General features: G+C 41.7%; 1 protein-coding gene across 3 annotated transcripts in view; it reads right to left on the bottom strand.

Annotated features, from left to right (window-relative positions):
- Positions 1 to 354: 354 nt before the first annotated feature.
- The window catches only part of LOC117247566 (AT-rich interactive domain-containing protein 3B), a 59,133-nt gene continuing 31,524 nt past the window's right edge, over positions 355 to 27,963 (bottom strand). For 2 of the 3 annotated variants that reach the window (XM_033612185.2, XM_033612332.2), the window contains exons 5-9: positions 10,396 to 10,579; positions 8,365 to 8,624; positions 5,900 to 6,190; positions 5,712 to 5,804; positions 355 to 4,759 (exon numbers count right to left, since the gene is read on the bottom strand). In XM_033612185.2, the coding sequence (XP_033468076.1) occupies positions 4,563 to 4,759; positions 5,712 to 5,804; positions 5,900 to 6,190; positions 8,365 to 8,624; positions 10,396 to 10,579 (1,025 nt within the window). In that variant the 3' untranslated portion in view covers positions 355 to 4,562. The remainder of the gene's footprint in view (positions 4,760 to 5,711; positions 5,805 to 5,899; positions 6,191 to 8,364; positions 8,625 to 10,395; positions 10,580 to 27,963) is intronic. The other variant, XM_033612259.2, reaches the window with a different exon arrangement.

The following is a 27,963-nucleotide window of genomic DNA, read 5'->3' on the forward strand; positions in this document are numbered from 1 at the left end:
CATCAAGCTCACTTGTGAACTGTTGATACCATTACTGTCAAAACTCGGATGACTCATAAAAAATCCTGAGGTGATGTGCTTGTGGAATAACCAGAGACTGTTCGAATAATCGAGCCTATGGGGTGTATTTCTTGTTAGGGAACTGACTGAACCTGTGATACAGAAACCTGTCTTTCAAAAAGTGGAAATGAATGTGCTGGTTTCACCACGCTAGAGGATGTGAAAATGCTTCTGGGTGTTTCACATAGCGTTAAAAGGTGAGTTGGTGTCAATCACACATCTGCGAGCACCCTGTCTGGTGCTCTCAGAGGCCCAATGACACTTTAGAGAAGAAATAAAACACACACACAGACATAAGATATAAAGTAAAACTTTATCATGACATACAAGTTTAAAGCCCTGAGAACCATATCTTTATATTACTAATATGAACAAAACTGAATGTGTGAAAACCACTTTGGAAAAGTGCTCCTCTTAAATACAATCAGCACAAACCAGTTTTTACAAGCATCCATGTGTTTTGTCCTATTTTTTTTGTTTGCTTTAATCAAAGAGAAAACTATAATATCAGTAATATCATTATTACCATGTCCATAATAATAACAGTACAAAAATATGCACAAACCCCACAGTTGAATTAATATACGGAGCATTGTACAAGCCAAAAACAACATAAAATTGATAAATGAGGTATTCGATAACCACTTGCATATGCGCCTGTTTTTACACAGATCAGGTTAGTTTTTAAACAATTTTAAAACTGAATTAACTCCAAAATCATCTGAGAGACAAAAGGTTCTGCAGACTTCCAACTTCACAGCTTCCTGAGTGACGAGACCTCGCCTGCAGTTACTGACGACTCAAATCCAAAAATGCAAAACCAAAACCACCGTTGCATTCAGCGAAGTGACCACAGCTTCTGTCAGGACTCGTCCCTCAACGCAGCTTCAATATCCGACGCAACAGGGACTGCAGCCCACTGCTCTGAGGTATTGTGGTATGACGAGGTAGGGGCGGTCTCTAATAGACACACACGCGCGCACACACACACACACACACACACACACACACACACACACACACACACACACACACAGATGCAGGCTCACAGGCACAACGCATCATATATACTCATCCATACAGCAAATCAGGTGGCAGGAGGCTTGAGGTTAGCAAGGTGACCAGACGGTCGCTGAGATCAGAAAAGAGAAGTGAATGACCAACCCTCAACACTTTCAACTCCCTAAACAACGAACAGCAAAGTGCCATTTGACAGCAGAAGATGACTGTGGGTGTAATGGGCAGTTCCCACTGAATAAATGTCATCAAAACTCATGTGTGAGCCATCACCTCCCTGTATGATATAATAAACGTGGCAGTGGTGCCACCTGCAGTTTCCCTGATGGTATTACACACATGTATGTAGGAGAGATACTCCACATAGTAGAAACTGCAACCACATACTGTATTGAACCTGCTTACACACACACACACACACACACGCACGCACACACACGCACACACACACACACACACACACACACACACACACACACACACACACACACACAGGCAGTGAAGCTACACTAAACAGTCATTGCTTAGACTAAACAGATGAAACAGAAAGCCTGGACTTAGAAATAAGAAAATGTTTCAGCAACACAGGCTAACAGATTAAGCTACACTGTTACTAAAACAAGGACAAAAAAAAGACAAAAACAAAAAACAAATAAATAGCAAAAACTCAGTTGTTACCAACAGCATGTGACAAACTGGTGTCTATGGTCTGACTGAATCGTTCACCAAAATAAAAAAATGATTACTCTCCAAAGGATTAAGCTCGAAGAGAAAGACATTTTCGCAGCCAGTTGAGACGTGAAAACCACACTGGCCGGATCTCACCAGCAACTACTTTAAGGCAGCATCTACAGTTCTCACCTTTATAAAATACAGTTATGTGTCATACAGGGTTCTGAAGGGTACACCAAAAGGACTCCCAGTACCGTCCTCAAACCCTCAACTGCGATCTGCACTGCAAAACATCTGCAAAACCTGACGAGTAATGGCTAGAATACAGTCTAATAAAAGCAATAAGGCTGCCCACCTCAGGTCACACTGGGCTTTAAGAGATTTCTAAACAGTTAAATGCCTCACATTCAACACAAATAAAGCTAGAAAATTCATTTTCATCCTTTGTGGTATTTCAAAAATGCTAAAACTTTAAAGGGAGAAAAATACCTTACAATTCAAGGGATAATCCAACTGTTTCTGGATTATCAGGAAGTGGGTCTTTTAATAAAAGGGGCCAGACCTGTGGGCCTCTGTCCACACTGGGTGTTAAAAAACCAGCCCCAAGAGCCCAGAAGTGTAGAGGATTAAATTAGGGAGACAGCACAGGAAAGCCACAGCATCTGGGTAACTGCTCTGGATAACAAAATTTAAAATATATGCTAACAAAAATTTCTGTACATGTCATGTAATCAGATTTTGAGTCTTTAAATCGACTTAAAGTTAATTAAATCATGCCATAAAACGTGAAACAAGGGAATTACTTGACCTCACCTAAAGATATTTTCCATTTGCTTTAGGATAAAACTCAAAATCAGATTAAATGAGTTTAGATGCAACTTTCTGTGCAGTCCAAATCAGACCTTGAACTGCCTTGCTGTGCACCACAGCAGCTGTGGGCAGGATTGTACGAGGGATCAATCATGAGGAGCGACCTGGCTAGTCTTTGGTATCTAGCTGTGCAATAACCAGAAGCTAATGTGAACCAGGAGATTAGGGTGTTAAAACACTGGTCACTTGATTGTATACATGCATATCATTTCGCTGCTGTCGTGAAAAAAACAAAAGGTGTTTGCAGTCAAATTTAAGGTTAAAATGGTCGATTGTTTTTCATTTTTTGACCCCTGCGACCGTGAAACCTGACAATCCTACAAATCTACACGTGTCAGCGAGGAACTATTCTTTTCCTCTTCCCTGAAAAAAAAAAAAAAAAAGCAGATATATCACTCTTCTCAGACAACTTCAGGAACAAAAAAAAAAAGGAAATGGAAGCAAGCATAAAACAAGTTACACATGTCAACACAGAAGGAGAGAGATAGCAAACCCATCCTAGTTCTGTTTGTCCCCAAAAACCACCAGCAGTGTGTCAGTACGTTCATGTCAGTTTCAGTTCAGCTAGGATTTCCATCACGGGTTGTGGCGTCAAGTCTTGATGGCTTCGCAGCCGTATGAGGTACGTAGTGTAGCTCTCCTTTTGAGAGAGACTGATGAGGTATTCTTGAACAGTCATGTCCCCTTGTCAATTCTTCAGGTATGAATCCCTTCTTTTTCTTTAAATTAACAGTGATTCCTTGCAGTTGTCACAATGCTTCCTGAGAGAGACGCCCTCCAGAGCAGAGAAGCCAATATGAGGTCTGAGAACCATGCGCTGACGATGACCGCCGTCAGATTGACATTCGGCTCTGTGGCTGCGGCTGGAGGAAGGATACACAAACAAAATCGGGGACAACAAACTCAAACCTGATTTTGTACGACCCCTCTGTAACGTTGACGAGGGGAGAAACAAGCTCAGGGTCTGCTAGGCCTGCTGTGGTGGATTAGAGTTGCTGTTCCCTAAAATTTGTGCGCTACGTTTTTAAAGACAGTTTGTGCGGACCTGCAGAAAGTTGACAGAAAATCCTGTGCATTGCTAATGAAAGTTTTCAGTTTGGTGAAATCCTGTTCATATTGGGAGGTTTGCGTACACTGTTAACCTTCCAACCAATATAATGGACTTGCTGAGCTGAGGGCGGAGTTATATGTATTTAATGTGCTGATCTACAGCATCTGATCATTCACCAGTCTGAGCTCAGCAAGAGTCTACAGTGTGCTGAGGAAACCTGAGCGGCCCGGGTTGGAGGCCTGTCACTGTGAGGTGGGTGCTGTACATGAGGTTCCACTGGTGAGAGTTACCCGACTTCCCCTGATTGCAACTAGGTCAAAAAGAATATAAAAATAAAGTTGATTCAGGTTAAATATACTACAACTCCTGAGGTAAAGACACCACTGCAGGTTACTTGATTTGAGGTATGTAAAAAGAGAAAAACTAAAAACAAAATCATTCTAAAACACAAAATCAAAAAGACGACAAAATGGCAACAAACAAACAAAATGTCCTAAGATAAAACTTTTCAAGTTCAGTTGTGACTACACCTGTCAGTGGGTTTTGGCTGAGCTGATTGTGTTTAGCATGTACATTAGGATTAAGAAATGTATGTACGTGTAGATTGTGTGTCTGTATATGTATACGTGTGTGTGTGTGTGTTTGTAGTGTAGTGTGTGTATGTGTTTGCACATCGAATAAAATGCATAGCTGTGCGTTTGGGCACGTGCTGTCATATAATATTCTTGGGCTCTGTGTTCATGATTGGACAGCCAAGAGGTTGACAGGGTTGATGAGGTATTTGTTGTGCAACAGTTTGTTATTCTTATCGGTTTCTCATTGTACTGTATATTCTTGCTGGGCCTCCCGGTGGAAGAGGGGCCTGGGGAGCAGGTACAAAGGGCAGCCTGAGTTAGGGTGACCCGCTGGGGGTCGGCTCAGCCGAGCCGGGACCCTTGGAGGAGGAGGAGGACGCTGGGCTTAGGGTCTGAGCCAGGGGTGCAGAAAAGCCAAAGCTAGTGCTGGTTCCAGCAGGGGAGGCTGAGGCGGCAGCAGCAGCAGATACAGCAGGCCCCGGGGCCCCACCAGACTTCTGAGCAAACAGGGTTCCTGTTGTAAAACAATCATTACATTAATATAGTGCCTTTATTATTACAAGGGTAAAGTAACGGATTTAACACTTTATTACTGTTGATCAATGAAACACTTAATAATATCAAAAGGTACAGATGTTTCCAGTCAGCTCTGCTACATTTAGGTTCTCATGTCTATTTTGCAAGTCTAGGTGGTGGTTTTTGTGGTTGGCTTCGGACACTGGCGGCGTGTAGCTGCGAGTCACTCATTGGGATTTTGAAATCAACTTGCCAGTCTGTAAACTTCTGCCAACTTCTAGCTAATGTTAGCAATCTGCTAGCTAGCCGAGTCGAGGTTTTCAAATGTAAACATCAGTAAACATCGAGGAAAAGATGGAGAAGAATGAGCAGCTGAACTAGCATCCGGCCACTTATTGTACAGGCGTTGGTAAAAAAGCTAACTACCTCCGTGCCGCATCAGTTTCTAACTGGATATCAGGAATTGCAATATCCTTTGATTCACTGAAACTTGGCTAATCCTGGATGGAGCTATTCAATCAGGTGACTCTATTATATGCCGATCTGACACAGCAGAGGGCTCTGGCAAGAGAAGAAGTGGAGGAATGTGCTTAATGGTAAATAAGGGCTGGTGTGATGGCGGGATTGTGGGATGCTGTCCCGATCCTGCTGTGGATCACTGCTATACGCTGTTCAGAGGCGGCTGGAGAGTGGCGCTGCCAGAACAAGCAACCAGCCGTATTGTTGAGGTTGGGATGTGCGTGCAGTTAAATCATTCCACAACCAGAAAACACAGACAATTATAAAGCAGCAGCCAAAAATGTGAGTAGATACAAAAAAGGACTAAATTAGAGTGCACAAGTTAAAGGAGCTGATGGGATCACATTTCACTAGAGTTGTACCTTACATTATCCTATGTGACAAATAAATGATTGATTGATTAATTAATTAAACTCCTTTCTCATACAAACCTGAGTAGAGTGTGCCATTGACATCCACTGAGACAGTAATGCTGGCATTTCCATTGGTTGAGATGCTCAGTGACAGATCCTGCTGCTTCTCATCTGCACAAACAGAAATAATGTTTTAGTGTTTTCAAAATTTTTCAATTTTCCCTCAAAATCCCCAAAAGTACTTTGACAAACTTGGCAGCACTGACCTCTGGTGGTGATGGTGGGGGCTCCCAGACGCAGGTTCATGGGCATTTGGGAAGCCATGGCCAGCAGGTTGTGTTGGAAAGCCTGCTGCATCAGGCGCTGCTGCTCCTCCGCCAGGCGGGCCATCTTCCTCTCTGGCCCCTCTCCTCCGCCGCTGGTCTCCAGCTTTTCCCTCAGCTGCTCCAGAGTGGCGGCTCTTGCCAAACCCGCAACCTGCTGGTGACCCAGGGCCAGCGCCATGGAGGGTCTTGCTGCCATGATGGAGGGGGTCAGGTCATCTGGAAGAGAGAGAACTGGAGGGTTGAAAGTCTATGAATTACTATGGGAGAATCTGAACATTTAATCACATTAAATTAAATATCCACACCAATCAGTGTATAATTCCATCCCTATTTTAACTTATTAGCAAACTAAAAGATGACAAAACAAGCAGACCTCTAGAAAGACGTAACAAAAATGGTTGTAATGTACAACACAGACCTCCAGCACAGTATGACAGAACCTCACTGTAAGAAACATTCATTTAAATAAAAACAAAACAGAGGTGGTTTGGGGCACGCAAAGCAGTCACACATCAGTAGTGACTGGGTTGATCAGACCACCTGCTGTCCTATCTGACCCCATAGAACGATTGACAGGTAAAATACAGTGTATTACACAAGCAAAACCATGGAAACTGTCAAGGTCCATGGAGGTTTTACATTCCAGCCAAGTCAAAGTGACATCAGATAAGACAGCAGGGTAATGACAGTTATCAACTGGGTCCCACTGATGTGGACTGAAGGCTTCAAAGTTCATAAAGTGTCCCCCCCAGCGTGGGAACCATGTTATTAATCAACAGTAAAGGTGAGGGGTCTCAGCAGCCTGAGGCTAAATAGGTTTACTCATGGACTCTTAAACACCTGGATGGGCTACACACACACACACACCCACCCACAAAGTCATATAAAAACACTTAAAATGCACACACACACACACACACACACACCGATGGCGGGACACAGAGGAGGGAAGGATCAGGACTTGTTGCGAGAATGTAATACGCAAATGTAACAGGACACTGTCACATCAGCATTCCTGCACACACATACACCCACCCACACCCACACACAGACAGACAGACAGACAGACAGACAGACAGACAGACAGACAGACAGACACACACACACACACACACACACACACACACGCCAATAGACCTACACACATATACGTGCACATACATTTGACAAAAACAGAACAGGTGCTCAGATGAAAACTATTTTGGAATCGTGTCAGGGCTTATATATCTTGCTTTTTCTTTTGCTGTGTAATCATGCTGGTACTAAAAAACAAACCCTCCTTAAATCATTAAAACAAGTATCTTAGAGAAGGACTACTGTATTTCAATCATGTTTTTCAATTGCTGTGACTACATGTAGTTTTTCCAAATTGCCACAGAGGGCAGTATTTCCCTATAAATACTTTAAAGTCTGAGCACATCTGTAACTGGAAAACTCCAGTTCAATCCAACCTGTATAGAGAGGCTACATTCTCTGTCGTAAACATTTACTCAGTTTATTATAACCTTCATGGATCCAGAGACAAATTTATGAGTGTATATGCTTGTTGTTTTTTCCAGTTACACCCTTCTTCCCCCATTCATAGTTAGACACTTGTACGTTATATCTGAGAGCTGCCTGTTTACTTGGAAGCAGACTTGTTTTCGAAGGTAACCCCCACGTACTATAAACTTGTATTTCCCAGCATGTGTATTTGTGGAATAAAGATCAGCCTCCTCCTTGTGCTGCCATGAAGCTATGCGATAATTTGCAAAATCTTAATCATACTAACTGGTGTAAAACTCATGTAAAGCGGACAACACACTGCTGATGCACCGCTGCAGCTCGTCATATGACGCACATTGAGTGCCGCCCCTAACACCAGTAGGAAGCACTGTGTTGCAGCGCATCAACACAAGACCACACAAAGTTCAGGGTTCCCACACACTTTGGTGGACAAAATTTAAAAATTCATGACTTTTCAATAAGCCTTAATATTTTTTAACGAGGGCTTTATGGGTCGTATAGTTCAAGAAATTGAGATATTTCTCAACCTCAAAAACTAGTTACACACTAGAGACAAGAGGTGAGAAGTCAAGATGCCACTGAAGCTGAGCATGTGAGTTGCTACAGGAGGCGGGATGTACAAGGGAGCAAGTGGAGAAGAAAATGTCTTTTTTTTCCAGAGGCAGCCAGATTCGAAATAGGACAGTGGCATGAAGGGTCGCAGGGTGGCCATACACAAGCGACGGCGCAAGTCTAGCTGGCGCAGCTGTGGGGTTGTTCATAGACAATAATAATGGCAGCAGTTTGGTGACTGAGTGTTTTGGCCTTAAGTAATGAGGTTATTGTCTCTACTGATTCAAGAGGTTTTATTCACGTCATCAGTAGTCGCCATGTCTGGTTGTCAGCTGTATGGTTCCTACCTTTCTTCAGAGAGGGTCCTGGTGAGGCCTGCAGGCCGTTGAGGGTCCCCGAGGCCCCTGCCCCCAGAGCTGAAAGGTGCATCTTTGGAGGTGAGAGGATGTGGGGAGCTGTGCTGGGAGAGGGAGAGAAGCGGAAGAGGCTGCTGCTGTAGCTTGGACGACGACCCTCGCGTCGATTACTGTCGATGGCAGCCTGGAGCTCACCTGGGGAGCTGAGGCCTTTCCTCTCGCACTCATACGGATACAAGTACTTCATGTACCTTGAGAGGAGAACACACACATGCACAAAGCAATACATCAGATCACTACAGAAAAAAAAAAGAAATCACACAGCAAGAATTAGCAGGATCTTTCAGACTTATTTGCTTAATCAAAAACATAACCAAAACCAGCTTTATTATGAATTAAAATAAAAAGTCTGTCAAATTTAAGAACATTAACTCAAATATGCTACATAACTAAATTATACTGACTATCAGCTATTTCAATCCAAGAAGAGTAATCTCTGCCTTCAACATATTTTTTCAGGTGACCAGTGACTAAATTAGCACGTGCACACAAGGATTTAGGTTTATGGAAAAAATACAGTTAAAGCAGGAAACCAAAGAAAGCGCTGGCATGTACTGGAGTAAACTGGTTCCTTCTAATCCTGTGTTTCAGTCTATATGTAAACTAATATCTCCCCTACCTAATCATGCCTTACAACCAAGACTGTCTTATTTTAAGTGGAACAATGATATAAGTCACTGTTGTCTGATGTTTTTTTTTTTATTTTGCAGTGAGAGTTTTTCCCAAAAGGTGCAAACAGGTCTAAATTTTACAACTAGTCTACCAATTAAGATTAAGAAATTAAAAAAAAAAAAAGGATTTGTTTAGTCTGTAAAGGCTATAAATTACTTCACAGGTCAGTGTAACTTTTAGTCAGTGTTTGGATTTAATTTCGGATGAAAGAATAGACCACTATAAAGAATGATCTTTCATTTTGTCCCCAGCACTGCTATAAAAGTGATTGTATGTAAAAACCCTGTTTGACACCTGGTTACACGCATAGGCATGGTTTAAAAAATCTGCTTTCTCTTGCAGAAATCTAGCTGTTAACTGTGTTTCTCTAATCCCCTACCCTGATTGTAGAAACCCCTCTTATACAAATGACATCTAAAAAATACATTACTACAGAGGCCAGAAACCTTGTTACTTAAGTGCATGTATAGGCACAGGATTTAATGAGACACTTGGTATGGCAATTGTGCAAAAACATGTTTTGTATGCTGTGTATACTTAGATGACATCACAGGGGCTCTACAGGTATGCACAGTCACAGCTCTGGTATTTTTCTCCATCCCATAAGTACAGTCGGTGATTTGAAGATACAGTATGCTGACTGCATGATGGTAGAAAAGCAGATCAATAAGAAGCTAAGAGCAGTGTCCATTAGATAAAGCTCACGAAGCAACACAACACAACAGCCCACCAACATTAAAAATACATAAAGGATCATTAGGGCACGCTGCTAGTGGACAGTATGGAGAGGTGTTACACCTACGGAACGATTTCCATCGAGATAGCGAGAGCATTTTAGTCGTGGCTTGGCATACAATCTGTCAGTCAAAGCCCACCTTAGTCATTGTGAACTCTGACCCAAATCACATCAATAAATCTATGGGAATCAATGGGCTCTATGTGTGATGTAATGGACGGAGGGATTGAATGTGAAGAGGGAAGGCGGCCCGGTGGAGGAAACAAACCCACATGTGTATAAACACACAGGCACGGGTTAATATTGACATCCGTACTCATACTAACACACACAAAAATCCACATACTATACAGCACATATATTCATGGAATAAGGAAGGCGCTTGTTCACAGCTGAGAAGTCACACATTTGAGATTCCTTATTTAGTTCCCGTAAATTAAATTAGAGTTTGCATAAGATCAACATTGAACAAACAGGCCGGGTCAATTTAAAGCAACAGCAGCCAATGAAATTAATTTCGCTGGTTGTTTGGTGACACAGATGCAAAGACTTACTGTGTGCGCAGGGTGAAAGCTGCACTGGTGATGGAGGTAGGCAGGTTGAGTCCCTTTGTGATTTCTCTCCAGATCTTCTTGTTGATTACCTCCACCAGGCCTCCCTTCTCTGTCACCAGTTTATACAGCATATACAGATCCAGGACCTGCTTGGCCATGATGGGGATACGATTGACTGGGGTTCCTATGGAGGACAGGAAAACCATAAAATAAATCAATACAGTATAAATCATACATCTGAATCGGAATAATTGAGTGATGCACAATGAATGCTTTATAGTGAATGAATGTATTTTAAAGTGCATTTGTGTATCACATATGCATGCATTTTTAACATGGACAATCTCAACAGTAATGGTAAACCCTGATGCTGACAAGTTCTCTTGTGTGCATCCCTGCAGAGACATATTGGCACCCAACACAGAAAATACATTTAAAGCTGCTACAGTGAAAACGACAAAGCAGGATTTATTCTAAATTATGCATTAATCCATCCACCAATCAATGCTGAAAGAGCCAGAATCATTTGCGATCTCTAGATACTGATCTAAGCGCTGTCAGGATACTGTTAAGACGAGTGTGTCAGGCCTGTTGCCAGCACACCTGTTAAATTTGGCTTGAAAACATATTAGCCCAGTTAAGGCAATCTGGCTTGACCTGGAAAAGGGGATTCACAAACAACACAAAGCAAAGCGGCTCTAGACTTTTGATACAGATGCATTAATCTTGTCAACAGCTTATCTGCAGTGAGGCTTGCAGGGAGTGTGTGGGGAGGAGGGGGCAACGAGGAGGAGGGAGGGGTTGGTTCACAGTATGCAACAGAATCAAAAAGTGCAATGCGCAACAGTGTAAGCATGAAGTGGGAGGAGGGGACTGGGGATTGTGACGACCTGCTAATCCATGGGCAGTGGTGGGTGGGGGGCTCCTGGATAGGCCAGTATAATGAAGCTCATTTAGAGGATTGTACCGAGTAAATCCACACCCCTCTGCTGTTAGTGCTGTCGGGCCCAGCGAAGGGGAGTCGTACAGATTTGCCCTCACAGCTAATGCCAGCCAATCCTTCAGCCCCTGCACAGGCTGCTCTTAACCTGGAATCAGACTCATTAATGACTTTGTAAAATAGCAGTGTGATCAGGCCATGAAGATTAACCCTGGTTCATTTTATTAAGTTAGCAACATGTCTAAGCTATGTGCAAGGGGCCTACGTGAACACATGGACCTATGTAAGTGTGGAGATCAGGAAGGTGTGGCAGCACTGTCAGGACACTGTGGCTCTGACCTTTTAAGTGCACTACTTAATATTGGTTGTGAAGTTGAAGGTGTTGAAACTTAAGCGGTTCCTGCTCTAGTGTTTAATCAAAATGACTTAAAGTTTGTCCAGATATAGCAGACTTCCACATTTCTGTATTTGGGCGTGGTGAGACAGTTAAACCTGTTAATATAAATTATCATGGTGCAGTGGGTCTCTACACAGGGGCTGTGAAAGCCAATGGCGCTGCAATATTGAGCAATAATTGTTCAATATCGTTTCCTCATTCTGCATGTCAACATAGCAACAATGGGAAGTGAGTGAAGTTTTTAGAGGTTGGTAAAGGTAGTCTATACATTAAAACACACACGCAAGTGATTACAGGCAGCCAGGACAGTGTTTTAAAAAGCAGAAATACATGTAGGACTGAAACATGTCCAGTGGAACCAGTTTATTGGGTGCAGCTTTAAAATCTAATGCAATCGAATACAACAGCCCTGCAAAAATCCCTCCTCTGTCGAAATGATTATGTCCACCTCCATTCACCTAAATTAATAATTAAAGACTGAATAAACTGCATTCAGTGGTGCTGGTTTTATGTAATGGAGTAAATACACAGGCCTACCTCCAAACACAACAGTAAGACTTTCTCTCACCTTGTTAAGTGAATGTAACCACAGCACCGCAGCATATTGTACATGGTTAATAACATTGAGCCGTTCTGGGAAAAAAGCCATCTTATCTCCAGAGCCAATTATGATTAAGAAAACAAGAGGGCCTTTGCCAAGATGCCAGCTTCCTTTACAGATAACAAGAATTGGCTTTGTACAGAGGAGAGGAGAACAATTATTCATTGTCTCTGTTAAACGCCAGGTCGGTACATTCCCAATTAAAAAACAAACAAAACAAAAACGTACATAGAAAAAAAAGATTTGATTTTTTTGTCACATTTGGTATCTTTTAATTATCTCATTATTCTACTTATTTGTTACATGTTTTGTGTCATTGTGTTTATTTGTATAACTGTCCTTAAGGACTCCCTTGAATATGAGATGGTTAGTCTCAAGGGGTTAGCTATTTATAAACAGACTTATTTCAGAATAAATCAAAGCATGTATTGAGATACCTTTTCCAAATCAGCTCTAAACAAGTTAAAACATATACAGTGGTGTGTAAATGTGTATATAAATTGCAGCCAGTAATGTAATGGTATAATAGGCAACTGTACAATAAATACTAAAAAGGTCCTGTCCTCCTATCAAACTGAAAAGTAGGTCAACTTTACTCTGAAAAGGCACTGTAAACTAAATGTAAATGACAGACGTTCCACTACATCTCTAGGCATTAGCTACATTTCCAGAACACGCAGCGGATCAAAGCACCAGGAATGCTTTTCTGCCAGCACCTCGTCAGTTATTTAATGCAGTGTTGGACATCAATCTTGCATCAAACAATTAGTACAACTAGAGGGGTCAGAGATCAGCCAGGGGTTATTGATGTGTGAATTAAACTGCAGGTCAGCAGGAAGCCATGTTTTCATACTGGCCCGGACGTGAACAATGAGAGCACAACAAATGAAACACAACAGCACTGGCCCCATAGTGACAGGCCAGCAGTTAGTTAGGCTTTGATTCACGCCTATGCTTTTATTCGCCCTTTATCAGTGGCTGTTTCAAATCAGATCAGATTTAATATATTTACAAGGAACTTCTTTCAGAGTGCGTAACTACAAAAAGCAAGCCAAAAAAGGACAGATTTCAGACAGCAGAGTTGTGTGTGTGTGTGTGTGTGTGTGTGTGAGTGAGTAAACCAAATAGCTATCTATATATCTTAAGTGTGGTGGTTTTGAAACCTAAAACAGCATTAATTAGTCAACACTTGACATCACCCAGGTTTCACATTTCAACATGGCCCGACCACATATGAAAGTGCTGGGAAAGCACCTTTGATAATACCGTAATTGACCAAAAATCACATTAGCAACACTTGGGGCAGTTAGCCAGAGAGTTTCCTAATTTGAAAGCCTGCCTTTGGTGTCCAACATCTGCTCTGTTTCCAACCCTGGAGACATTTAGCTCTAACAGGCTTAATTAGACCAGTCCAAAACATTTCTTTTGATCGCGCCAGCACAACTCTGCCTCACAGTCCCGTTAACATGCACTCTATTCTGCTGTTATAAATGTTCCCATTTCAACTGTATTTCTCATTTTTCTTTAGAGAAATCTAGAGACATCATGATCGCCAATGTTACGAGACCACTCCATGCCGTTACGCCACACAGGCCTCAAGTAGGCAGCTATTGGGTATTTCATCTCTCAGTAAAGCCCTGATTTGTCCACTCGGCTGCTCTGAGCCAATCTGTAATTGGCTGCAGGCTTCACCTCCCATCATCCTTTGCCCCGGACTGATTTTCCCCCAGGGACAGGGCCATCAGGAGCCTAGTGATTAATGGCACCAGGGGTCAGAGGTCACTCTGGTGGGAAGTGCCGCGGCTGAGGGCCCCTGAACCACTCCCTAAGTCCTTCCTCCGACTTCCACAGTGAACACAAGAGCCACACGGCTTGTCTTCAAACGGCTAGACATCAAATGATAAGGGATACAGATAGCCAGACAGAGGAGAAAAGAGAGTTTGACAAATACAGATACAAAAAATACTTTTGGATAAATTTGTTTAATATAAGATGATAAAGCTGATATTTTGTGCAGATAATCAATATCTTAATATTTGATAAAGTTCATACCTGTGATGATTTCCCAGCAGGACAGAAACAATTTATAGCATTTACACTACGGAAAAAATACTCTCTCCATCAACACACAACAGATCAATATAAAACATTCATGGAAACTCAATCGTAGAGTAAAATATATAATCAAACAAAAAGCCTTTAAGTTATTATTTTAGAAGCTAGAGCCATTGATCAGATGACACACAATTTGTAATGATCCCTTATACTGGCCCCATGCACTGAGCAAAAGCAAACAGACTGAGACAGAGACTGTACATCTGAATCAAACATTAACATTCCCTGCCTCACATCCAGCTTTCTATCTCTATGGGAGGACCAAAAAAAAAAAAAAAAAAAAAAAAGAAAAAAAAAAAAAAAGGAACAAGGTCATTTTATCTGACCCCTGACCTATTTTTAGTAGGAAACAGCTGTTCACATTAAAGGGCCTCTATAATAAATCAATTGGGTGCCCCTGGCGCCAGTAGTGGTAAATTACATATCGCTGACTTCACATGATGGGCATTTTTTAAATAATTAAGTGACAGAGCGACAGCCTTCCAGTGGACGACGCACAGGAAATGAATTTTTTACTGAATGAGCATTGGCTGGTGTGAGGTTTCACTAACATCTACAGATGATCTCAGACATGGAAAAGGAGAGGAAGAAGAGGAAACTCCACATCATCTCATGGTCTTTGGTTGCTTTAATTCTAGCGATCAAATTAAAGATTATTCTGTTGGATTGCTCAACTTCCTTAAACTCAAATTACTCCTGTGAATGCTGTTGTGAAGTGCTCATAAAGCTGAAAAACACATAAAGAGCAGGGTGGAGAAAAAAACAGAGGGAGATAAACACAGATGAATAAAGAAACAAAGTGGAAAAAGAGAAAAAAAGAAGGCATGAAGAGAGAGAGAGAGAGAGAGATTTCGCTGCCTTTAGGAGGAAAGGAAGGAAGGATAGATGGTAGGGAGGAAAAAAGGAAGGGGGAGGTGTAGCCAGCTGGAGTAAGACTGGATTACTGCTGTAAGGAAGGTGTCAGCCAACACAAACAGCCCCTGGCCTCATGGCAGTGTCTGAGTCCTTTCAGAGCCACCCCAGCCACCTACCCACCCACCCACACCTTCCTCCTCCCTACCTCAACCACCATATCTACACATCAGATAAGACCCAACCAGCGCTACATCTCATCTCTGCACCTCAGACCACTTCCTGCATTCAATTTAACTACATCCATTTTGCTTACTGGCTTGACTTTCGGTAAGAAACTCTGATGCCAAACTAGTAAATATACTGCCCACTGTCAAAAAGATTTCTGGACTAAAACAAGAGAAATTATCTGAATGCATAAACTACACCAGTGCACATTACTGCTGGTATTTCGAACAGCCTAAAGTGCTGTGATTTGTGCTCTTTTTCACCCACTCTTCCTATTATGAATTCAGTTAATACAGAGCAGCCCAAACCCTTCATTTACACGGGACAGGGAGACACTGACAGGAGAGACGAGTGTCTGGACTCCACATGCTAAGTGTTTACTTTATGTCGGGCAGCCCCCTGGCTGTTTAGTTTATATGTCCATACGTTGGGGCAGCATATTGTCAGGACCTTGCGCTACGCTGGGGCATGTTTGTTTTATTTTTAATGCATGGCCAGGGACATAAAAGGTAAAAAAGCCTTGACTGTATGGAATTTGCTATCTTTAGTCCAGGCAGAGCCACCACTCGCATGACGGACCAATTCATATCGAGTGTTAAGATATGCACCCTCCACATAAGGGAAGTTAAATGTAATGTTACACTATAGAATACACTGCTATTCTAAGCATGACGCTAAAGCCACAGCTGGTAGAGACAGACAGAGAGATAGAAAGAGAGGAACTGTCGTCTAATAAAGTCTATAATACAGTGTTGTGGGTCGATATGCTCTCTACCATTGGCTACATAGGTTTCATCCCTGTCATGTCAGTAAAGTACAATTAATGTGAATTGACAGAAGCAGAAATGCAGGCACAATGAGAGAGGCCATACAGGAAAGACAAAGAAATAATGACATATCTTCTGCCAACTGAAATTAACACAAGTAAACAGAGTCCTTCCCTTGACTTGAGTTTAAACTCAAATATTAAAGTCATCCTAGAGAGTACATTACAGTGCGTACTGTGATGCCACATATATCAATCATCTACAGAGACATAAAACAATGTGCTGCAATATTATCAAGTCACGCCATGGCATGATGTGACTATATCAACAACAGTGCAATAAAGGGATTAACACATGTAAGGATAACACAAAGTGAAGTACTGTGCATTCTTCATCTGCGCAAATAAGTGCCAAAACAACTGCACACGTACTATATGTCAGATCAGCTCAGAAACATTTTGGGACTTTTTCTAATGAGCCCACTTCACATTTAATCACCTTTATCGATTAAAAAAAGAATACAACATCTGACTTTTAAGTAATTTTCTTGATATGCAAAAAACTATTTTCTCTCCTATCTTCTATGCTGTAGCGCCTCCCTTATTAGAATCTGTACTGGTCTGACGAATGCAAAAGACAAATTTAAGATTCAGCCTGACATTTTAGGAAGATCGAGTACCACTAAAACCTTCTCTCTTGTCTCTTCCTCACAGTTTTCCTTCTGTCTCACTATAAAGAACAAATACTACAGGGGAAAAAAGCAAACATCTAATGATGGATAAGTCACTTGAAACTGTATTTACTCAGGAAACAGTGAGAGTAGCTTCTTAGTAAGAATTATTACAGCGCGAAGGCGGCCAGTATATTACAGGAGCTGTCTTCTGCACACTGTCAACTGCTTCAGACTGTGGTGTAAAACATCACAAAACTGGCGAGGCTCCAAACAACAGCCAGAAGCTGTAAATCTCACTAGGTGCTGTTCACACACTGAACAGGCTGTCAGACTACAAATAATGACACTATTCGAACTTAAATTTACACGATTAGAAGTTTGCCAAGTGCAATCTGGCAATAAATCTCTGCGCTGACAAGCCTGATACAATTTATATGACGTTTTAAGTACTGTAAACTGTCCAGCCTTAATCTTTTGACAACTACAACAGTGAAGCATCCTTGAGCTGAAGTAGAGAGTCGAACAGAAAGACAGCAAAAGAAAAAGAGAGAGAAACATGACTCCTTCTCCATGGGTCATGAAGATGGGTCACCTGGTGAAACAGAGGGGGAGGGGGATTGGAAAGGTTGGATGGCGCGAAAAGTGAGATGGCCTCTCCAACTGTAACCCAAGTCCCCTCCATCCCCAGAGACCCAGCAGATCAACTGACTGGACCCCAATCAACACCGGCTGATATGGAGCTGACAGTGAGATGGATGGAAGGACAGATAGATGGCCGATGTCTCTTACGCTGCATGGTTATTTAGGGTGACTGCTCTTTCAATATCTGATGGTTCTCAGAAATGGCGAGGACATCTGACATGTGACATCTGACAGGTGTGCATTAGTCAGGGAAAACTTGGGTGTTTGATGTATAATCCCAGGATGCCTATTCATGTTAAAATTATTTAATTACATTTGGATTTCACAGACCGTCCAGAAAAAGACTCTTTGACAATTTAAAACAATGCAAGCATTACCAGATTCAGGCTATGATGTTTTCAAAACACCCCCGTTGTTGACAGAAAGTTGAACTCGCCCACCCTCACACTCAGCGTCGCAGTGAAGCAGACCTCCTGTCAGTTTCTGTATACTGACACCATTTCCCTCAGTGGCAACGAAGCTTGTATTTACATGTATTTCACAGTTAAGAAACAATAAATTGTGAAGACAGTAAAGCCTCCACTAAAACAGCATTTTAAGTCATGTGTGTGATCTATCCTTCAGGGATTTAAACTTCAGGATTTATCCTGGCTTCATATGAGCAGAGTAAATCTCTGCTCATCGCTAGGCTAATGTATACAATGTAAAATGCCATAGGCTGGCGCTAATAACATTAGCATGTTGTATTTGCTTAGAAAACATGTTTAGTGTAAGACAGTTGTTTTGTCTGTAATGTTGTGAGTTGTAATGGAGCCAAACTATGTGCCGTTACCTTTGTTACATGTTGCTGTTGGCCCTGGTTTTATATGAGAAGAGGAAAAGATCACGAGACGCTAGGCTAATGTATACAATGTGAAATGCCATAGGCTTGTGCTAATAACATTAGCATGTTGTATTGGTAGGGGAAATGTCTGTCAGTTCTGCGATTTATAGTGAAGCCAATTTGCGTACTTGTGTTTGAAATAGTCTCTGTTAAGCCATGTTTAATGTGTGTTTTGAATCACTATGTAAATAAAGTTTAATTTGAACTAAACTTTACAGCACTTAACAGAGTCCTCCACTGCCGACAAGTGTTTTGGAGGTGTAACTGCAGAGTGACGCAGACACACCACCGCAGAAGTAAAAATAACGTGCAGATTACTCCACCCAACAGCCACATTTGAAGGCAAGCCACTGCTATCTAGGAATGTTTGTCTTCCATTAACATCTTGTTTACCAGTGGAATTATGCAGGTGGCTGATGAATTTGCAATGCACTAGCCAGAGGCCAGTGCTATGAGTGAGTTAGTGTGAAGCCAGACTTCTGCACACTCATAATAAAATAATCTCTATTGCATTGCCAGAACTACTGTGAGGCACTGATTTGACAATTTTTGATCCTAAGAAAAATTTATTCCTAATAACCTCATTTCTCCAGCACTACATACAGTACACCGCCACAAACTTCAGCAACCACCTAAACCTGCTGCACTGCTCATGCATGAGACATGCATATAATGAGTGAGCAGCATTTCTTCACCCTTGTTGCACAATTCTGGCTTTTGTTTGTGCTGATAAAACATCTGACTGAGTACAAACTTTTATATGTGGAAACAGTAGCTCAAAGACGCTCTCCATATTCTGTGCTATAAACATAATTTGTTCCGTACTATAAAAGTATTACTGCAGCGCTATATGTTCCTTTATTATCTCAAGCATCCGTGTGGAGTACATTTCCCCTTCTCACTGTAACAGGCTTTTTAAGGACCCAAGTTGTAATTGTGATTGGACTAAAAACATCCTTTGGCAAAACTAAATTTATGAGCAAGCGTACAAAGACGGACAACAGATGACAGCTAAGACATTTACTGTGGGGGGAGGTAAAATCTTTGTTAACATATGCAATGGTTATAAACACTAATGATACAGGCCTGTATTGTGAGTTACAGTCAGTTGGGAAAAGATCAATAAAAGTTGTTTTCTATCCACAAGCTGAACTTCTCGTGAGCACACTAAACATTAAAAGGTATACAGTCATATAATGGTAATACAAAATGTATTATTAACATTGAGCTGTGTAAACATGCATAAGAATGTCTATCTAGTTTTTAAATTGTATGCATTAGATATCAAATACTTAATATTAAACCCTCATCAAGAAAACATGTACTAGAGTTGTAAGCTACTGTCTTTTGGTGTCACAATTTAAAACTTAACAGCTTGGTCAAATGTAGTGGATGACCTCTGCTCTATATTAATGCTAAACTGGAAGATCAAGTGAGAGAAAAGTAACCCAATAGCTTGGCCTTGTAAACAGCCATCTCTGATCTTTGCAGAAATGTCAAGAATGTATATGTCACTGCAACATGACAATGGCATGTTGTCTGCATAATAGAGGGAGGGGCTTTGACATCAACTGTAGATTCCTGTGATGAAGCTGCAGACGTCAGGCAGACAGAAAATGAGGGCAAGAGCAATATATAGAACAAGAAAGGGTTAATGGACAATGTATAAGAGAAACAATGTCAAGAGGAGAGACCCTGTGGAAGATAGGATAGCGAGAAAAAATAGAAACAACTCTATCTCCTCAGTGGCTAGCACTGGCAGCAGTTCACTGGTCAGACTGGGTACTACTGGTTTAAAAGTGTAGGGAGGTGACAGTGATGTCTTAACTGGCAGGTGCAACATTGAGAGTGTCCCTCTCCCCTCTAGCAAGCTTTAGAACACAGCTAACTGCTTCAATAATGGACACCAAGACTGACAGATAAAGCCATCAGCTGACGAGTCCCATTTGGGGCCCAGCATCACTGATCAATACGGGAGACATCAGCTGCTATAAGCCGAGAAGAACGAGGGATATGTTGAAACAGGCAAAGAGATTGTGGGGGGTTGTGCACTCATCTTGGAAATTTCAACTCCCATCAATGCTAATTACTTCTGGCTTTTGGAATCCATGACTGGGGTCATACATTTACCTTTCAAGGATTCAGTTGATGCTCTTAATGCAGAGACTTCAAATAAGGTTAAGAGCAGAATATGCTTTACTCCTCAATTACAAACAATACCCTGTATAAAAAGGTTACACTTAATAAATCTGAAGGCCTTAAACATCTAGAAGCTTTATTAGGATTTTTGAAGACTCCAAAGGCCTTTGCACACCAAATCCGTATTTTTCACCCGAAATTGCTGCACGTTTAAATACAACCTTGCATTGTGTCAACAATGTTTGCACAAAGATGATGTAACTGTCGTCTGTGACTAAAGTTTTTGCAACAAGTACATTATTCTGCATCCGTCAAAAGCCTTTAGAGCCTCAGTCTTCAAAAGGGGGTCTGTGACCTCTTGGGTGTCCTCGGAGTTACTACAGGGGGGGTTGCCAAATTACCTAATTTAGTATAGGCTTTAATTTAATTTTATTTTAATCCCCTAAAAATTAAACTGTGACTGGAAAAACACATTAACATAAATCCAGCATATTATTTGCAAAGACAAACCCGCCTATTCAAAAAAGTTATTTAATTTACAGCACCCAACATTAATGACAGGCTTACTTTTATTCATGAATCCTTGTGCAATCATGTGAGCTAGCTAAAGCAAATGCTAAATCACAGTGTGACACTGTATTTTAACATAATGGCTAATACGGCGAAAGTGCAGACAGTGAGGCTAATGCACATAGCCATGCTACAGCTGCAGCTGACTGAACAGCTACAGGCAAGTGCAAATGAGAGAAGACCTGAAAATATTCAAAGGATTATCTCAGGTGCAACTTAATTTTATGCAATATACGTAAGCTAGCAGGGAGTCCTGGCTCAGTCTCTCTTTCAGCTAAGGGGTCCTTGGCCTGAAAAGTGTTGAGGACCCCTACTTTGGAGAGTTGTTTGACTAACAAGCGGTGAACAAATGTGACCTGTGGAACACATACTTCTGCAGCAAGAGAGAGGAACAGGGCAGAAGTGGACAGGGAGACAGCAAGAAAAGTATATGGAAGATGAAATCTTCATAGCATTAGCCAATCAAGAAATGGACTACAGCAATGATGCTTACAGCAGAGTATAATTTAATAGCCATATCATTTTATTACTCAAGTGGTCGCTGTACGATATGCCAAATGCAGAGAGTAGCAACAGACTAGGGAGGTAACTCCAGTGGCAAGAAACAATAGGGCAAATGTGTCTTTCCATTTTGCCATTTAAACGCATCAGGCTCAGTGTGCAAGTTTCCTGTGCATAATGATTTTTATCAGATGACAAATCAAAAGACAAAAAAAAAAAAAAAAAAAGTACACAAGAAATATGGACTTGGTTTGCAAAGGCCTTAAAGAAATATTTCACTACTGGAAAGATGGCCTTTTAATAAAATTAGGTTGTCTATGCAGTAGAAAGATGCAAATACTTTTGAAATTGATCCTACAGGACCAAAAAAAAAAAAAAAAACAGAGAAAAAGGACACCTACAACTATCAGAATGCACTGAGCCGCAACGCTCCCACTGGTGGTGATGCCATGCGAACACGTCAGTTTTAAACAATTAAAAGAAAAAAAAAAAAAAAAAAAAAGGCAGCTGCCTGGCCAGACACAATCTCAATCTCGTACCACCAGATGACGTAAATTACGTCACCCAGTGGAGTTCCACCGGGTTTGAGGAGGGATACATAGGCACTGGTTCAATGTAGGAAGGTTTACTACAGTTCTGTAATGTTTTAAAACAAAGCTGGTTGAAAATTAGCAAAGTACCCTTTTAAGTTACACACCAGAATGAAACGTAAGGAAATGGATCATGATGTGCTGTATACAGCATGAAAAGTCAGATTTAAGCCTCGTTGCAAATGATGAAAACTCATCTTTTCACACTCATCTATCATAACTTGTTAACTGACCATTATCTTAACCCCATTTATCCCAAACCACACAAAAAGGCAACACCATTTGGCACCAGTGTGTTTCACATCCATTTCTTCCCTCAAATCAAGCATCTTGTTTTCCATTAGGCCCCTTTGCACTCAAATCTCCGTTACTGTGTGGCTTATGCAACACTGCCGCAGAGCTGCACTGGAAGTGAGCTCAGGGCTATTGTATTGGTGTAGGGCTCCTCTGGGGGCTGTAATGTGTTTCATACCATCCATCACAGGGGTGTGGAGGCCAGGAAACATTGCTTTAAGAGCACACACAGGACACAGATGGAGAAGCAAGACACGCAGATATGCAGAGATAGCAGAAGTTTGGGAAATTTGTTGATCACGGGAGAGCTTCGCATGGGAACAGCTTAAAGCCACCACAAAAAATAGTTCAATATTTCAAATGAAAAGTACAATAAGACAAATACTGTCAAGGGAACTGTATTTCAAAATAAATCAGATTTTGTGGCTTTTCTTGACTCATAACTTTAAGTCCTGGCTTATCTTTTATTACCCAAATAATAATATTACTATTGTCTGTTTTCTTCCTACAATTTTAATTCATTAAAATAGATATATCACTTCTTTACACCTTTGTCCCATCAAGCCTTTCATGCAGGGATATGTTTAATATCATTAGGCCTTTTTCACTATATGCCCTTTTAGAAAGTTCCCCTGTATCACAAGGACGATGTTTGTTGGTGGGAATGAATGCTTGCTGCCTCAGTTTCAGCAACATTTCAGATTTTTTAGGCTGCAATACCATTTTAAAAAACAGCTTGTGTTTTAACTGACTAGCCCCTTCACATTTCTTTTGTAGATATTTAATAGTATTTGATTGCCGCATTTGGTTTTCAGGGAAATTGTGAGTGTATTCCAACGAAGCCAGAACAAGGTGCATGGATCTGTGGAGCCTGTGTTATTTTTACCGTGACCAATGACCTCGCAGGGAAGCATGAATCTGCTTGAGGCCTGCACTCGTCCTCTTCCCTGCTCAGTTACTTATGAGCATGGTGATTAAGAATCTCCCAGCTCTGCAGCTTAGAGACTCAAATCCCTGTACAGTATGGTCGTAATTAAAGATGGACAGCACAGTGGCAATCCAGGGTTGCGGAACAGTCTGGCTAAATGACAGAGGAAATAACAGGGAGGCAGTGCCGATTGGGGGTTGGGATGAAGAGACAGAGAGAGGAAGAGACACAAAGGGTAGTCTTGGTTCGTAAGAAACAAACAGAAACAAAAACTTACAAAGTCTTTAAGATTCTAATCTAAAATCTCCCAACACACCCCAGCACAAAAAAACATCAGGAAAACTACTATTTCCTTTTGTTTTGAAGGAAGAGAAGAGCATAACCACCATGGATGAACTCACTCCCCAAAGGCTGGGCTGTAATTTGCCAGCCAACGGGTGGAGTTTACCAAAAGCAAAGATACTCTCAGCCCTCACATATATCAACACGGTAACCACAAAATCTTTGATCACAAATGCAGTGGAGGATGTGTCCAATAAGAATAGTTTTGCTTCTTCTTTTAGAGTCTGTCTTGCAGTAATGATTAGAAAGCAGCGGTTGGAATCTGTGTATCATTTGGGTCCCCACCCTTTCCTGAGAGTAGGGGCCCTTTGCTACCAGTGCTGGTCTTTTAGTATTTTTGCCTGATTATCTTTCTGTCTGGTTGGTGAGCTCGGTCAGTTTTAGCCCACTGACGAAGTGCTTTCAAAGGGAAATGACAGAGCATGGCCTTGTTTCTACGCAAGCCTGCCGATGCCTCCTTTAACCTCTCCTCTGTCACCCAAGCACCCTGTCTGTCCTCATCTCCTACTGTGGTTTCCCTGTCTGCCCTCTTCATCCTCTCTTTTCTCCCTTTTCACACATACAGACACGCGACGGTCACTCCCTTGTCTGCGGTCCGTCAGCATTGCCCTATCAAAAAGGTCGGCCCCTACTTTTTGGAGATCATTAATCATCCCGTGTAGGACAGGAGGCCCCTTAATCCAACTCCTCCCCCCCAACTTCACCAAGCAGGCCACAGTGCGGCCCTCCGCCCCTATCCCCCATGGTGTTATCAAGTTTCAGTGGTTGTAACTGTAGCACAATAAACAGAGGGGGAAGGAGAATGGGGTGGGTGCAGAGGAGGAGGAAGGGGACGGAGACAGAAAGAAAGACAAGAGAGGACGAAATGTCATTTCCTAACTACATTTTATGGCTGCATTCTAAGCAGAACACGCTTCTTGAGTCTCGAGAAATGCATCCATTTTGAGATTTGCATCTTTATTGATTCACAGTATAAAAGCTACTGTAGTTGAAATAAGTTGATTACACAATTACAGATTCAACTATTAGATTGAGTTATAGTTGTGCAGCAAAGTGGCTGTTCAAACAGTTAATCCCAAATGAAAACCATTTCACCTGCAATCCAACACTATCTAAAATGGACAAATGTGCTCACAATACCCAGTGTTTTTGTTGTTAAACCAACCAGGTGCTGCCACTTTCCAGAAGTTGTGGGGTGTTAACTAAAGGAAAATGAGGCCATATCAAAGAGCCAGAGAATGTTCCTATTGTAGTGTGGTGTTTGTACAGAGGGCCCGCCTGTTACGAGGGCCAGTGTGAGGCTGACCGGGGGAGTAATATAATGCATACATGGATCCCCCAGAGCCCATTCATGGTGTAATTGGTGTGGACAGAGCTCTCGGTCTCAGGGTTACAGTTAGAGAACTTCCTCTGATGTCCTGCTGGGAGGCCACTCTTCCCACACCACAAAAAATATCCAGCTCAACCAAGACCTGAACTTATTATCTTCAAATGTAGAAAATTGGCAGAGCATGAACTGTTTTAGTTTTTGATACAAATCATATTTTTCAGGGCTTTTCAAATGTAAGTGGCCCAGCAGCCTCATCTTGTTTGTAGTAAACCAATAATGGCAGTTCCTGTTTTTTTCGTTTCAGTTAAAGAAAAATAAAATTTGAAGGTCAAATATGACTCTAAAACACTGACAAGCTCATTTTTACGTAAGGCCCCTGAAAACATTTCTGGCAGCCACAGTAAAGATTCATAGAAACAAACAGGGCAGAGCCACTGCCAGTAGGTTTAACTGTGGAGCTGCAACTAAATGAGATATCGTCATTATAATCATTATCTCCCCTTCCTTCCCCCCTGATCCTCTAATTCTGTATATCTTTCTCCAGCCTCATCAAGACTGCTGCAACTTAGTGGCACAGACAAGTCTGGCTTACCACTTTATTACTATTAACAGACCTAAATCTACTACGCAGGGATTTTCCCCTAAAATAACTTCAAAGCAGCGATAGAACACCATGTGGTCCCTCTTAAGCTGAATCTACACTTCCCATTAAGTGTGTCACACTGGGATGGATCTAGCCTTTGTTGACCACAACGTGTGGGGTTCTCTGGCTGGAGTAGAAGGAGCTAAAACACTTGTCTTTACCCCCCCGTTACCCCCTCCTTTCTCGACTGGTGATTTCACTGAACAGGAGCCTCTCTCTCTGGCTCTGTCCATCACAGCCTGTGGCCATTAATCATCTCAAGTGGACAGCGCTGACAGGCAGTTGGCTGCATCACTCTTTTATTTTCTTCCTCTTTTTTTTCCCTTTATTGCGTGCCCGTAGCTCCCGCAGCCTCATTCACCGCTCCCCCCCTCGATTACCTCTTCATAACCCCACCTCCTGCCCCAAACCCCCGTCCCGAATGAGAAAGTGGCCGGGTGTCAAGCCAAAACAAACATTCACCCATCTGCTTAAATCGGAACCTTTGAGGTGGTTAATGGCATCAAAGCTTTTCTCTGCACTCCCAGTGGGCGTGAAACAGCAAAACCTGTAATGGATATGATGAACAGTGATGTTGGCGCTACTCATGAAGGATAATATCCTCCACCCACACTTTTCCAACATGAGCAGCCCGAGCACATTTACATTACATTTACATGTCAAGCCATTAGCTGACGTTTTTATCTACAGTGAATGCCAGGAGGTTCTCAAGGAGGATAAGGCTGAGCTTCGTCTTTAAAATTATGAGCAACCAACAGAACAAAGGTCAATGGTGAAAGCGAAAGGGATCCAGCAATGGATGTTGTAGCAAAGAAATAAGAGCCAAGGAAGTAAAGGTTTGTACATGTATCTTCTGTCATGTCCGTGATGCAGAGCCCATCAATGGGCCCCTTTACGCACAGACAGTCTTTAGGACAGCTGCTAAAATTCCTCAACCATTAACACACACACACACACACACACACACACACACACACGTGCCTGTTTTTAAGCGCAGAGGCAGGAAATGGGAATCCCTCGTAAGTTTTCCTTCCGCTGTTGCTTTCCTCTCAAGGCCTGGAGGCCCCACAATGAGGTGGGAAAAGCACTTCACCATTTGTCTTTCTCCAACCAATCGGCTTCACAAGATGAGGTAGTATTTTTAAGCAGTCAGCCTGTGAAATTAGTCAAATGAAGAGGCTGCCATTTCACCTATCCCCCTTCTTTCACACAGAGACATTAAATTAAAAAGGCTCTCTGAACACTGTTTCATTTTTTAAAAAGAGTGCAATAAGCTTGAACCCATATCTATGAGGTGAAATGGAATGAGGCATACGGTCTGTAATTAGAGGGTGCCATTAACAAGAGCTTAGCAAGGCCTGCACTTCATCTCTTATACTCTTGGCACTAACAGTAAAAAGGGAATAAAACCAAGCAATTTGTTCCCTGTGATTAGAATCCTGGTTTGAGAGACAGCAGGTCAGCCAAGTGCTTTCGTCTCAAGGGAGGGGCGAAGAACTCACTCTAGAGTAGCTGAAATTATACCCTACCCTCCTGCACAACAGTTACCTAATGTCAATAGCAATGGCCCTGTCATATCTTACATCCTTTTCTGCCGCACAGTGCAGCCATGGCACTTCAATTTCCAGCCTACTAGTAATAACTATGACTATTTTCTGGTGCTCTTTCACTTTTTCCAAATGAAAACAAACCTACTATCTCTCACCATATTCTTTTTCCTCTGCCTCACACTTCTGTATTATAGATGAGCTCTCTGGAGACAAAGTAACATTTGTTTCAACTGTTGTCGGCCACTGACCCCTTGCAATCCCTCACTACTGGTCACATGTAATGATGATGATACAGGAACTTGATCTATGCAAGCCGATTCCAGTTGCACTCACTATAATTCACTCTGGAAATGTAATTTAGCTAAACAAGTTAGTCAAAATGTAAATTACTTTTCTAATTCTTTCTAGTTCTAGTTTCTATATTTCTGGGTTTAACATAGAGTTCTAGTTTTCAATTTGTTATCAGTGAATTTTGTTTTCTTTGCTTTGAGGTGGGATGATTTTAAAAGCTTATTTCTTTCTCTCTTTTTAAATCTATATTATAATACATTCCATATTTGTTTTACTTAAAACACAACAATGA

This window comes from Epinephelus lanceolatus, chromosome 2 (assembly GCF_041903045.1).
Source record: "Epinephelus lanceolatus isolate andai-2023 chromosome 2, ASM4190304v1, whole genome shotgun sequence".
Classification (NCBI taxonomy): Eukaryota; Metazoa; Chordata; class Actinopteri; order Perciformes; family Serranidae; genus Epinephelus; species Epinephelus lanceolatus.